Consider the following 13,169-nt stretch of genomic DNA (forward strand, 5'->3'; position numbering starts at 1 on the left):
GCGCAATCCCGAAATGGGCCGCGTTTCCAAACGCGATTGTTCGTTTACTGAAAATTTCCTGGATTCGTATTTTTGATGGATTTGCGGTAATTTTAATATCGCCCGTATTTATTGTACGCCGTGTCAGCGCATTTAGGCCGTAGAAATACGGGCAATTTTTGGGCGCAAGATCGATCGGAAATTCGTCACATAAATGATATTTTCAATCCAGGAGGGAATGTTTTTTGGGTCGTTTATTGTCCGTCAGTAACCATGCTAATATATAGGGTGAGTTGAAAATGTGGATCGGCCCGTTAAGCACAGATTTTTTGGGTGAAAATATTCGGAGTTTTATTATGCCATACTTCACTTTTACTCACAGTTTTTTATAAAAATGGACGTTAAAACTTTTTTAAGATACAATATTTTTATTTATAGATGTCGACTTTTTTCAATATTTTTTCGAAAAGTGGTGTATCCTGTTGGGTTATGCTTTTTATGAAAATTTCATAAATTAAAACGGCATACCAGTAGAAAAAGGAGGTGTCCTGTCTCTTATCACGTCGTAGATTTTCTAGATGAACTTTCTTGATGGTCCCAAATCTTATGTCGCTTAATAAAGCAAAATTTTTATTGGTATGATTAATTTTCAATTTCAAATAGCAAGTATAGACACAATTTCAAGGCAAAAAACAAATTTATGTACTTCCTATTACTATTCTATCTGCGGTGCGTCCTTTTCCTTTATGTCCGTTATACCCGCAGGTCTTCACTCCCTTCCCGCCACCCCGAGGAACCACTGGGTCGTTTTTTAAATTTGTGAAAATCTTTTGATAAAAAAGTTGTATGACTTGTTGCAGTATTATATTTTAGACTTGTTAATGAAAACAAATGCGCATCGTAAATCCCGAAAGTTCAATCTCAATTGTTGCCGAACAACTGAGAATGTCCTTCCATTTCAGTGCAATCCACTTTAAAATATTATAAATATCACCCCTACATATTAATTCTAGTTCAAGGCTTATCTGAAGGAAATAAAAGTCTCGATTTTTTGAGAAAAATTATTTTACTGATGCAGCAACCTTTACGATGGCAGGTATCAGAAAAATAAGCATTATTGGGCAAATAGAAACCCACAACCAGTAAAAATACTAGGTCTTAGATTGGTTGCTGTGTGGTGTGTAATGCTAGCCAATCAAGTAATAGTACCGATTTTTCTTGATGGATATCTGACAATCGATTTTTATATTTAATTTATTTAAGGTCCTGGATTTTAGCTATGTTCGATCTAAGCTTGAATACGCCTCGGTTGTGTGGAATCCGATTTACTGTTGTCATAGTTGGACGGTCGATGGTGTACAGAAAAAGTTGTTGTAGTATCTGTTGTTCAAAACAGAAGGTGAGTCACCGAGAGGCATAAACTACGAATTTTATTTTAAAAAATTTAATATGAATAGCCTTGGAATGAATCTACTAGAGTATTTAGATATTCGTGTACCATGGCTCATTGTGCGCACCAAAGACACCTTTCATAGTGTTCGGGCAAAAAATTCGCCTATAAAAATAGCGTGTTCCTATTATAATTGTGTTTCGGACGTGTGTGACATATTTAACTGTGGACTGAGGGAATTGACAAATATATATTTGATGTCTAGTCGTCGCTAGCTCGAATCAATATCTATGGTTATTCTAATTTCTTTGGAGCTCACTTTGTCAAGCTGCTCGAACTACTCACTAGAATAGGTTAGGTTACATTATATTACATACCGTTTCTGTTTTGAAGATTTTCTTACTGTGAGTAAACCATTTTCCGAACTGAAGGTTTCAAATTGCTGAATTTAAACTTAATAATTCAAGAACGGCTTATCCAAATATCAACAATCTATATTTTTTATATCAGGACAACAAGGTCTTTCATTCGTTTCATTGATTTCACAGAGAGGGTCATGAAGGTTGAAATTTATAGAAAAAAAGTGTAAAAATTAACAAAAAAATTACCTTGACGAATATGTGAAACTTTTAAGTTAAGAGGAAATACGACCAATGTGCTAGTCTCAAGGGTTTCATCGGAAATTTTATTCATGTGGAACTGAAGTATCTTCAGAGCACTTGAAAAATTATGTCAACCACACAGAAAGGTGACAACATTGACGATGAAGACAACTTACGGTTGAGTGATGTATATTTAGTATTGTCTCCAATTCAGAATTAAAATATTTTGGGCAAAAATTGGAACTGGCGTTAATTTGTTGCATTACAAACACGGAATAAAGCAAAGAGTATAGGATTTATATTAATAAAGCCTTGTGACTATATTTGCAAGACAATTTTAGTTTTTGAAGTTATAAAATTCTTTTGAACCAACTCTAGTGGCGCTTTAGAGCACTTCCAGAGCTTAGCTGGAAGTATTCATATCAGTGGGTGAGGCTTCAATAAAAGCCAAACATTAATTATATTCGTATTGTTCGAGAAAAAAATACAAGATTATATGTACATAGTTTAAGCTGTATATTATTTTTTATTTAAAATTTAATGAAAGTATGTCTAATTTTAATACTTAAAAATTTTGGTCGTTTTGAGTTATTTTCCAATGGTCATATAATATATAATATTATAATATATTATGTAGAAGACTTTCCGCGCTTGAAATACTGTCAAAACAACCTGTTCCTAAGTCTCGCCAAATGCTTTAAAATGTTTAAAAAATAAACTCAACTTACAATATTAATAACATCAACTTAGAGCAAGTAGTGGAGATTAGAGATCTGGGAGTCAAGCTGGACGAAAAGTGGACTTAAGATTTCTTTGAAACGAATAAGCGAATCGAATAAAATGGCGAGCTTCATAAAATTCAATAGATTTAAAAAACCTCAAATCTCTTGTTGTTCACAGTTCGCACTAGTTAATGGACACTTTTGAAACGAGTACAAAACAGATTTCTAAGATATGTTGCATGTAAAGGTAACACTAATATTGAGAACCATAATAACAACCATAATAAGTCAATGCTTCACAACATTTTAAAGGGTTATGTTGACTTTACTTATATCTAATCAAAAATTAACCTAAGAATACCCCGGACACAAATCTCCAATCACCAGATTACAAAATCTATTTAATTTACATAATGCCGGATGAATAAATGTTTTCTAGGATATAACACGATATACGACACCCTAATTCAAACATTAACTTGTTGGCTACTTTGCATAGTTATATTAATTTTGTGATCATTTAGATTTACTTTGGGATCTACCTTTTTGTCCTTATGCAACCTAAATTTTCAATAAATAAATAATTTTTTAAATTAGGAATTAATGTACAATACCTCAAAAACTGTGATTGTTATCAACAATAAACATATCCATTAATGGATGTTTGCGACCACATTTTCCATAGCTTGTCTATTTCTGGCCCCGGTCCTCTTCTATGCTCTATCTTGCCCTCAATATTCAGTTGCAGAAATTAACATTTGTTATTGCGCGTTATGTGGTCCAGGTATGCAGTCTTTCTCTTTTTTTCATCATTAAAGAGTTCGCAATCTTTGTTAATACGCCTGAGAACATCTCCGTTTCTCGTTTTGGCTGTCCATGATATCTTAAGAATTCTGCTTTATATCCTCATCTCAAATGCTTCCAATTTGTACATGGCTCTTACTCTTAGTGTCCAAACGTCAACACCGTACAGAAGTACTGACCAAATATAGCAGCCTACAAATCTCAATCGAAGCCAAGGTCAGGGTCGCTACAAGTGAACAATTTTTTGAATTTTAGGAATTCGCCTCGGGTCATAAAGTCAAGTTCCTAGGTACCTCAATTTTGTGTGTGTATTCAATGAATTATATTTTAATGCCATAGGCGTCCATTATTAATGTGGTAATAGGATATATAATACTACTTATTTCTGCTAGTATGGCATGAAAAATATAATCTAACATAGCAAGTTTCAGTATAATATGGAAAAGACTTATTTATAAATTAAAACTTTATTTTTATTATTTAAATTGTTTTAAAAAAGTTTAACGTTCTGTATAACACTATTGGGTCGCGAAAATGAAAAAGTGTCGGAATATTTTCACATAAAGAATCTGTCAATATTGGGTGGATCCGTCTTTAGATATTTTATACAGAATAGAAAGATAAACAGATATTAATATAACGTCAGGATAAAATTCAGACTTAGTCTGTTTTTTATAGCGACACTTTAACAGCTAAAGAAAACATTTGTTAAGGAATTTGTTGAGATTTGGACGTTTCCGATTATAATTTTCAAAAATAATGTGTTATAATTTGGTATATCTACTTCAACAAATCAATATTTAGGGGTGTTTTTAATACCGCTCCAATATTCTGGCTGTCATGTCTGCATATTCTGAAAATACTTATTTAGATTCACTATTCAATTCGAGAATCTTTTAATCCTTTTAATTTATTAATTAAACTGTACAGACTCCGAGATATATGCAAAAAATTACTTATTTTCAAAAATCGTTATTTATTAATTTATTTATTAGTTTTTGAGATTCGAGTGCCTGAATTTTATAATTTTTTTTGATAACGATTACGAGATATTCCAAACTTCGTTTTCTGAACAACAAATAGTTTTGCATTTATCTAGTAATCGTTAGTTAGTTTACGAAAAATATTCAAAAGGCAAAAAAGTTCGCAACTGAGACAGATAAAATCTTAAAAACGAAGTTGCCAGAAAAATTGTGTTCTTGAAGCTGTTCCTTTGAACAATGAACTTGTTCACCCCATATAAATATATGAATATATCTGTTTTTTCAGATAAAAAATTCTAATTACTAATCGAATTGCCCACATTTTTCATATCGTTGTTTGCTTTTTAAATAAATTCAATTTAATAATGTATAATCGTTGATTACCAGATTTTGGTTTGTGGTTAGGAAGTCTTGAAATTAGATGAGCAGCTTGGCAATCCTTAATCAATCCTGAACAAAAGTATACATCCAACACTCATCCTTCTGAAATAATTTTATGTATTTTTTTTATACATCGCAAGGATGTTAGAGAGAGTACAGTTGTTTACCAATGTAATGTAGGTAATAGTTATTCAGGTTGGTAATTACAACTTAATTATCTGGGGGAAGGGAGGATTTCTATTTTATTTTGTTTTTAACCTCCCGCCTCTGGTGAATGAAAGGATAGAAATTCCTTTTGTTTTACTTGCTTTTACTTAGCCAAATAACAGGATACATTTAAAGCAATAAGGGACGTACGCTGAGAATGGTAACGATGAGGTGTGTAAAGTTAATGTCAAAATATGTCAGTCGCCGCCGATGCATTAGTCTGATTAAATCCCGTCTGAAAATTTTCAGGAGGCAGCCGCGTCATAAGCACATGTAATCCCAGAGAGTATGTGGAAAAAGTGATATCGGGGATGTTTTCTGTGCGTCTCGGTCCATCGTTGGATGCGCTTTCAAATTAAGACAGTGCAAAACAGACATGGTATTTCGGACGACATGAGATCTAGGATAACCGCTGCACTGCAATGGATAAAATTCACCGTGCTCTTTGCCATAGCCGTTTCTGCGATAGGTAAGTGCACATATTGATTTTATTATCTGTAAGTGATAGGATTTCGTTAATTATGGAATGTGAATCTTCCAAAATTAATATAATTCCTTGTCACAATATTTTGGTCGTTGAAATTACAACAAAAAATTAAGAATTCTACGGGTACTCTCAAAATGCTATGTCAAGGTTGACATCACTTTACATTGTTTCAAAGTCCTCTTCTATTGAAACAATTATTAACATTATAACATTATTGTCCTTATACCGTAACAGATTTTTAAACCAGCTTTTCCGCGACTGATGTCAAATTTAATTTTTTATAATTTGATTTATAATTTTATTTATGTCAATAACACTATTTTCGAAAGATATCAGGATAAATAATATCTAATATTTCGTTTTAGTGTAGAACAAGATGTTGAAAAAATAGAATTTTTATTTAGACTAGGTGCTGACTAGCTAACAACTATAACGGTATATTTATAACGTAAATAAAAGTAAAAAACTAAAATATTAAGAAGAAAACGTACAGCGTGTCCCAAGTTATTTGCCTTTGTGACGTATCTCCATTATTTCGATACATACAAAGTTTTTTATAAAACTAAATATTCTTTTAACAACATTCTTTGCGTTTTTATGCCTTTTCAGAAATATATGATAGAATGCACATTTTCTCAGGATTACTCAAATAAATCACAATTTTCTAATTTTCAATTCTTTTTATTTAATAATTGGTCAGTTGCTGTTTTTTACAAGAAAGTTAAATATTTGTTTATTTTATCAGTTTTTGCAGCAATTTATTTTGGTAATTATAAATTTGTTGGAATAATGACAGCGTATTAAAATATGTGCTGGTAATATTTTAAAGAAGCTTCGAAAATATATTTCTACAAAGTAAGCTATGATGGCTATGAAAATCTCTAATATGATTTAAAGTTCAGTTTAACAGCAAATTTTGTTGACAACGACAAAGACAACAGGAAAAGAAAAGAGATGCAAATATAAATATAAATAATAAATATGTAACAAAAATTATCTATGCCGCTTCATTGCACGGAAAGAAAATCTATATGAATGTTATTTTATCTTTACCGATATGTTTAAGGGTAACAAATGTACCAGGGAGGTCCCAAACATTTTTAAAATTGCTACGAAGCACACTGTCGCAAAAACCGCAGCTTTCTTTTTATAACAATAATAGAGATACCTCCCAAAAGTACCAGATATGTGATACCCAATACACAGAATTTATTTTTGGAATGTATGTATTTCTTGTGATCCTAGTTGTAGATTATTCGATAATTGTTATCAATTTTTTTAAGATGAAACATCAAATACGAGGTGATCATTTATTCAATTGTATAGTGCTCTTGCATTTATAAATATAAGTAGTTTTAGACTTTTTTATGAGTTTGGTTTATGGTTATAAATTCTCCTTCTATTAATTGTCGTTGTAGCCAAACAAACTTAATAGCTTTTTCGCGATTAACATCAATTTTTGTTTTTGCTATTTTCTATTTCTAATTTAAAGCACATTTCATGAATATATCCCAATTTAATGATGTGGGCGAAAAATTACTAAAATTAGTTAAATTTAAATTTCGTTTTAGCATAGAACAACAAGTAGGGAGATGCACCATTTTTATTAAATTTAAAATTACCTATAGATAGACTAGCTGGTAACTTTAAAGGCATGTTCAATTTTAATTATTTTTAAAATAAATTAACAAGCGAAAATATGGATTAAAGAATAGAAGAAATCGTACACAGACTAGGTAATTTTTGTTAATAATATATTTGTTATTTTTTTGTATGTTTTTCTAAAATTGTTATACATTTAATAAGAGGTTATCGTTTATTAAATTTTATTCTATTTTGAGACTTTTGTAGGTATTTTAAAGATTATGTGTTAAGGTTGAGTTGAGATATGTTCAATTTTATTCATTATTATTGTTAATGCTAAATATCTTCGGTTTTTTTTATAAGTCTTTCCTTAAATTTGCTTTGCATTCACGATACTATATAATATCAAATACTGAGTGACCATTTATTAAATTTTGTAGTGCTCTCAGCGTTCAAGTATTTTCAGACTTTTACAAATATTTTAAAAATGCTGTTTCCAAGTTCGGTATCTCTTTATATGGTTTCAAAGCTCCCTTCTATTAAAATGATTGTCAAAATTATAAAAAAATTGTCTATTAGCATTTTTGAGACTGACGTCAATTTTCGTTTCCTTTCACAAAATGTTTCAAATATTCTACTAATATTTTATGTGTTGGTAGTGGTAGAAGGAAAATTAACTAAATATGACAGCAACGTATTTTCACCGCACACTTTTGTATTTCGGATCGTAATACTAAACTTGGCATCATTATGATCACTTGAATTAGGTTTATCGCCCGGCAAATACTTAGAATAACATTGCTCCTTTCAGCGGTTTCATGGAAAGAGTCCCTTAAGACAGCAACTCCTAAATATAGTGTGTTTGATATATCTTTATACATTTTCCCGTGTAGATACTGAGCATGTAATAAATTTGCTTTTGAAAGCGCGCACGTGTGATGGTTCACTTTCATTTATTACATCTACACAACATTTATATACTGAGAGAAGCTTACTTCCTCATTATTCTGTTTAGTAATAAGGACATCGGTTTTAAATGGCGAAGGAAGGATGAGTACATTACAAATATCAGGATAAGAATTTTCAATAGGGTTCAGTAATTACTCACTGGAATTAAATAATGAAAAATAAATGAAGAAATACTACATGCAGTTTCAGTGGCTCAAAAAGCGCGACGAATAAAACATATATATTTTTTAATTTTTTTTCCAAGATTTTGTTTTTTCCAAAAAGATACTACCTACTACACAAACTAACAAAAACCAGCTAAACAAAATTTAAAATGGGGTGTTCCACTTAATAAAATGTGTATTTTATTCGTCACGCTGTTTTGAGCCATCCTATATACTTTAAAATCGTGAATCCTTCCAATCTGTATAACTTTCATATTTATCATTTTCTCATAACATTTGAAACCAATGACATAATGAACTCTAATGTAAAAGATCGTCATCTTGTTTTTTGATACACGAAATAAAATTTTTCCCATTTACTATTGTAAAATACATTTTGTCATGTACTTTGGACAAGAAAGTCGAATTAGCGACATAGAAGGATGAAAACTGTCAAATACCAAAGTTATAATGCCATTCTTGTCCGGTTTATACACATGAATTATAATTAATTGTATAAAAATAAGTACAACCGCCTCATTTTAATAAATGTGTTTTTCGCGCCTTTTGTTTGCCTATTGTAGTCGAGGTTGCACAACTCTGTAGCACTGTGTGTTCGAAGTGTTTTCGGAGCGCGAGCATTGAAGATGCCAATATATATATATATATATATATATATATATATATATATATATATATATATATATATATATATGTATATATATATATACATCAAATAAGGGACACGGTAACTTACAAGCATAAAAAATAATTAACAAATTGAATACACTTTGTAAAATTGATCCACGCTTGACGCTTGAACTAATTTGGCCTTTGGTTACGTATTTTAAATAAAAAAAAAACATTCTTTGTTAATATGACGAGAGGATTAGTACTCCTAATATCTAGTCAAGTGAAACGCTAATTTGGATTCAACAAATTATTGCGGAACTAGTGGCGTTGAATTCTGGTCTTATCAGAGTGATTAATGGTTGGAATAGTATTTTGAAAACGTCAATTCTGGTTTAGTTTCTGCAATAATTTTTGATTTTACTTCTTCAAATATTTTCCATTACTGATTTAATATTTTTATGACCAGCATCGCTTCCATTTCATATTTAATCAAGAACAATTTGCACGTCACTGGATTATTAGATTCCTTACCCGAATTGGGTTCATCGTGGGTTGCCGTTTTATTTTCCTCGTTACAGGGTATATTTATTAAAAATTTGTATGAGGAAAGCATTTTCGCTACGGCATAAACGCAATAAACTTGATATTTCTCGCAGAGTTTACTGCCCTTTTTACTGCAATGGTCCGGGAAATTTAGAGGGGTTGATGTTTTAAATCGGAATTATAAAACTTAATAAAGATCCAAAAGGAATTAAGGTTAGTGGCTACTCTGGTTCGCAATATCAGTTCGACATAATCTTTTTGACGTAGTCTGGTCCCGGCGAATCCTTCAACCTTACTCGACCTGCTTGATGAAGCCGTAGGATCTACCTAACCCACCAATATGATTTATTTTTCAAAATAATAAAGAGTATATGAGAATTGAAAGGTAACGGAGCCAATACTATATTATGTAACAAGTGTGGTAATTCCAATTTTTTACAAAGCGTGTTGTGCGAAGAGGCTCGGATTCGCGGGAAACGAAACTGACGAGGTAACATGACACTTTCCGCACGCTAGTATTTACAGTTTTTTACAGAAGGGAGTAGAAGGAAGACTATTTGGTAGGCTTAAAACCAACCTAATTAATTTTGTATCTTTTCGCAGCAGTCGGTACAAGTTTCGATAGACTATTTTCATTTATATACACAATACCCATTTATATACCCAAAACCCATTAATATACCCAATGGCGAAGAAAATAAATATTCTTCCCAACTTCATAAAATCTGCGTAGCTAATACTGCTGGTAGAATTTTAAAAAATCATACTTGAGCATTTCTCAAATAAACTTCCATAGGCTATTGTAATTAACCCAGCTTGTGACGCTAAAGGAGGGACAAGAACATTGTCTCCACAGATTCTCGGATTTTTCTTTGGTAGAAAAATTGTTTACACGCATGAATTTTAGTTTTATCGAATAAGATTTGATGTTTTTTAACCTAGTTAATATTTTTTGCCTGGTCTCTCCAATGCCGCACATGCGTGGAATGGTGTAGTATCTCAAACGGAATTTCGTCTTTGACAGATCGAAGATGTTGCGTGATTCTTGGGCAAGTGGTAAATCTACTTTTGACGTTATATTTCTAAAAAACTTTTGTATGAGGTCAGTGATGTTTTGAATGTAAGTAAAAACAATTGTAGGGTTTCTTTAGGGCTCATTGTCTTTGGAAGGTTTTGTTGAAGTGTATTTTGTGATGGAACGCTTAATATCTCTAAGGTGGAAATTATTAGAGAGAAGAGCAGATGTAAGGTGTTTTAATTATGGGATCAGTGACTCGGATTAGATAGTTTTACGGGTCTGTAAACAAAAGCCCGATGATTTTTGGGCTGGATTGTAATGTGACAGCATTAAGGTCTCGGTCTGTGTGCGTAGATTTTCTGTAAACAGAATGTCAAATGTTTGGTCTGATTTTATATTGATATCATATCTAAGAATGAGAGACTATTACTAGTTTCTAATTCAATGGCCAAACGTCAGCAAGTTGGATTTATAAACAACCCACGTAGGAAGAATCCCGAAGATTTTTATATAGTATACAGTGGTCTGTGGAAGTTCCTTGAAAAATTAACAAGCCTTTATGTACAGGGCATCAAGCGCAAAAGTAGAAAGTTGAACTAGAAAGAAAGTTGTATTTTAAAAATATCCCGTTATGTCAGAACCTCATCTGCTTATAAAATTAGTCGTAAATATAGTTTTGCTTTACTTAGAGAAAAGATGCTAAACCAATGCGAGTTCGATATCCTTTCAAAAATGATTCATGACAAAGTTGAAAATCTTCATTTACCTTCTCTCAAGTTTCTACTACAACTATCTAAACTCTTCTCAACTATCAAACACTGTAGTAATTGTATCATCCAGACATCTGAAACGAAAAAATCAGTTCTTGGCAAAGGTGCCAACTTCCTCTTTGATCCACGTATTTTCCTAAAAGAGGAAATAATTTCAAAAATCGTGTCTATCCGAAAGAACCTGCCATCTCAAACAGCTAATGAAACTGATTCAACAATTCCTCGTCTCCTACTCCCTAAAACCTACAAAGCCAGCACTATTGGTTCATCAAATGTTATCTAGCAAAATATCCAACTTCTATATTAAAACCCTTTGCAGGGAGAAGTGATAATTTCGTATTTGATTCCTTTCATTATGTTCAAGCGATATTTAGGTTAATTTCGACTTAGAATCCCTTTTTATTAATTAAACTCTTAACATTATTTCAGATATATTAAATTCCTTGAATCTGGAACGAAACCTTCTCATCTAAATTCAAGCAATGTTTGAAACATATTTTTCTTGTAACGGTCAAATTTATGGACGAACGGCCACGCATATGCGGCAAAGAATACATTGGACAGACCGGATGAAAAATATCAACTAGACTCCAAGAACCTGAAATTGCCTTAAGACTACGACAACTAAACTCATCAGCTGTTACCGAACATAATCATGAAACAGGGCATCAAATCTTATTTGATAAAACCAAAATCCTTGCTTGTAATCAATTCTTCTGCCAAAGAAACATCCGAGAACCTTTAGAAATATATAAACGCCCAAATAATCTTAACCGCGATTTAGGTTTTTATCTTTCGCCAATATTGCAATCCGAGACAATGATTACCTCAGGAAGTGATTTATTAACAACCAACTTGGATACTTGGGCATTTTTAAGAAAATATCCTTTATACCTTACTTGTGATGTGTCTATTTTGTATTGATATTCCCTAGATAATAACTGGAACTGATGGGACACTGTGCACTTGCAGTCTTCTGCGATCGATTTAAAAAGCTCAAATATACAGGAAAGTGGATTCCATGTAGTTACTCCAAAGTGGCTCCATGAGATTTCCTATAAGAATCGTCTACGAGTTCTGTTTCACTCATCCCTATAATATTCTCTAAATAATAGACTGAAGGAAGTCATGTATACTCCACCACAGCAATTCGTTCAATCTTTCGTATAGCTCAGTTCATTTTAGCACATATAATATAACGTAACGCTTGGATTACCGTTTCACCTTAAAGTCGGCTTTCCTTCTTACAGCATTAAGCCGGATATTATTCTCAAATGATGACGTTGATGCCTTCTGGAATATTACAGTTCGAGGTTTAGTACAGTGCAAGATTTCCCGCTATATCTCTTTCATGCAAGTCCCAATCGGTTTTTCTTCTGTTTAGAAAAGAACGAGTCGAGGTACGATCTCTCTTTTTTACGAATCGGATGAATTTATTATCGATCGTTCGTCCACTCATGCAGGCCCACCAAACAAACTTTAGTGCAAAGAGTGGGGTATATTACCTTTTTCTTGACACTGTTCACAAACGTGGGATAAATACGTTTGCAGTCTTCACGACCATATCTATAGCAAGTAGAGCTAGCCCATTTATGCTTATTTTCAGCACATCTGCAACATTTGTCGCATATCGTCATCGAAATTTTCGTCCCCGTTTTAAACCGTCCTTTGATCGCGTCATATCTGGAAACGAAGGAAAATCTCGCGAAAGACAATAAAAACTAACCGGCGGATATTGATCCAATCAGTGAGCTGTTTGCTTACTCCCCAGTCATCAAAAGGACTAAGGAGCTCATTACTGCGCCCTTTGATCTTATATACCGCCCTCTTGTAATCTTCCTCTAGTAAAATTTCTTTTAATCTTCTCTGTTCGGCGGAATTGTTTGGATTTTGTTATTCGAATCTAATTGACGACGGGACTTTAGTTTTATAATTTTCCGTCGCCATCGACGAG

The 13,169-nt window shown here is 32.4% G+C and overlaps 1 protein-coding gene across 2 annotated transcripts in view; it reads left to right on the forward strand.

Moving 5' to 3' along the window:
- Positions 1-13,169, forward strand: part of LOC132697908 (hemicentin-1) — a 732,356-nt gene that overhangs the window by 38,935 nt on the left and 680,252 nt on the right. For both annotated transcript variants that reach the window (XM_060663662.1, XM_060663663.1), the window contains exon 2: positions 5,318-5,537. In XM_060663662.1, coding sequence (XP_060519645.1) covers positions 5,411-5,537 — 127 coding nt within the window. In that variant the 5' untranslated portion in view covers positions 5,318-5,410. The remainder of the gene's footprint in view (positions 1-5,317; positions 5,538-13,169) is intronic.

The sequence above is a fragment of the Cylas formicarius genome, unplaced genomic scaffold (genome assembly GCF_029955315.1).
Source record: "Cylas formicarius isolate icCylForm1 unplaced genomic scaffold, icCylForm1.1 PGA_scaffold_2__14_contigs__length_35257938, whole genome shotgun sequence".
NCBI classification, from domain to species: domain Eukaryota; kingdom Metazoa; phylum Arthropoda; class Insecta; order Coleoptera; family Brentidae; genus Cylas; species Cylas formicarius.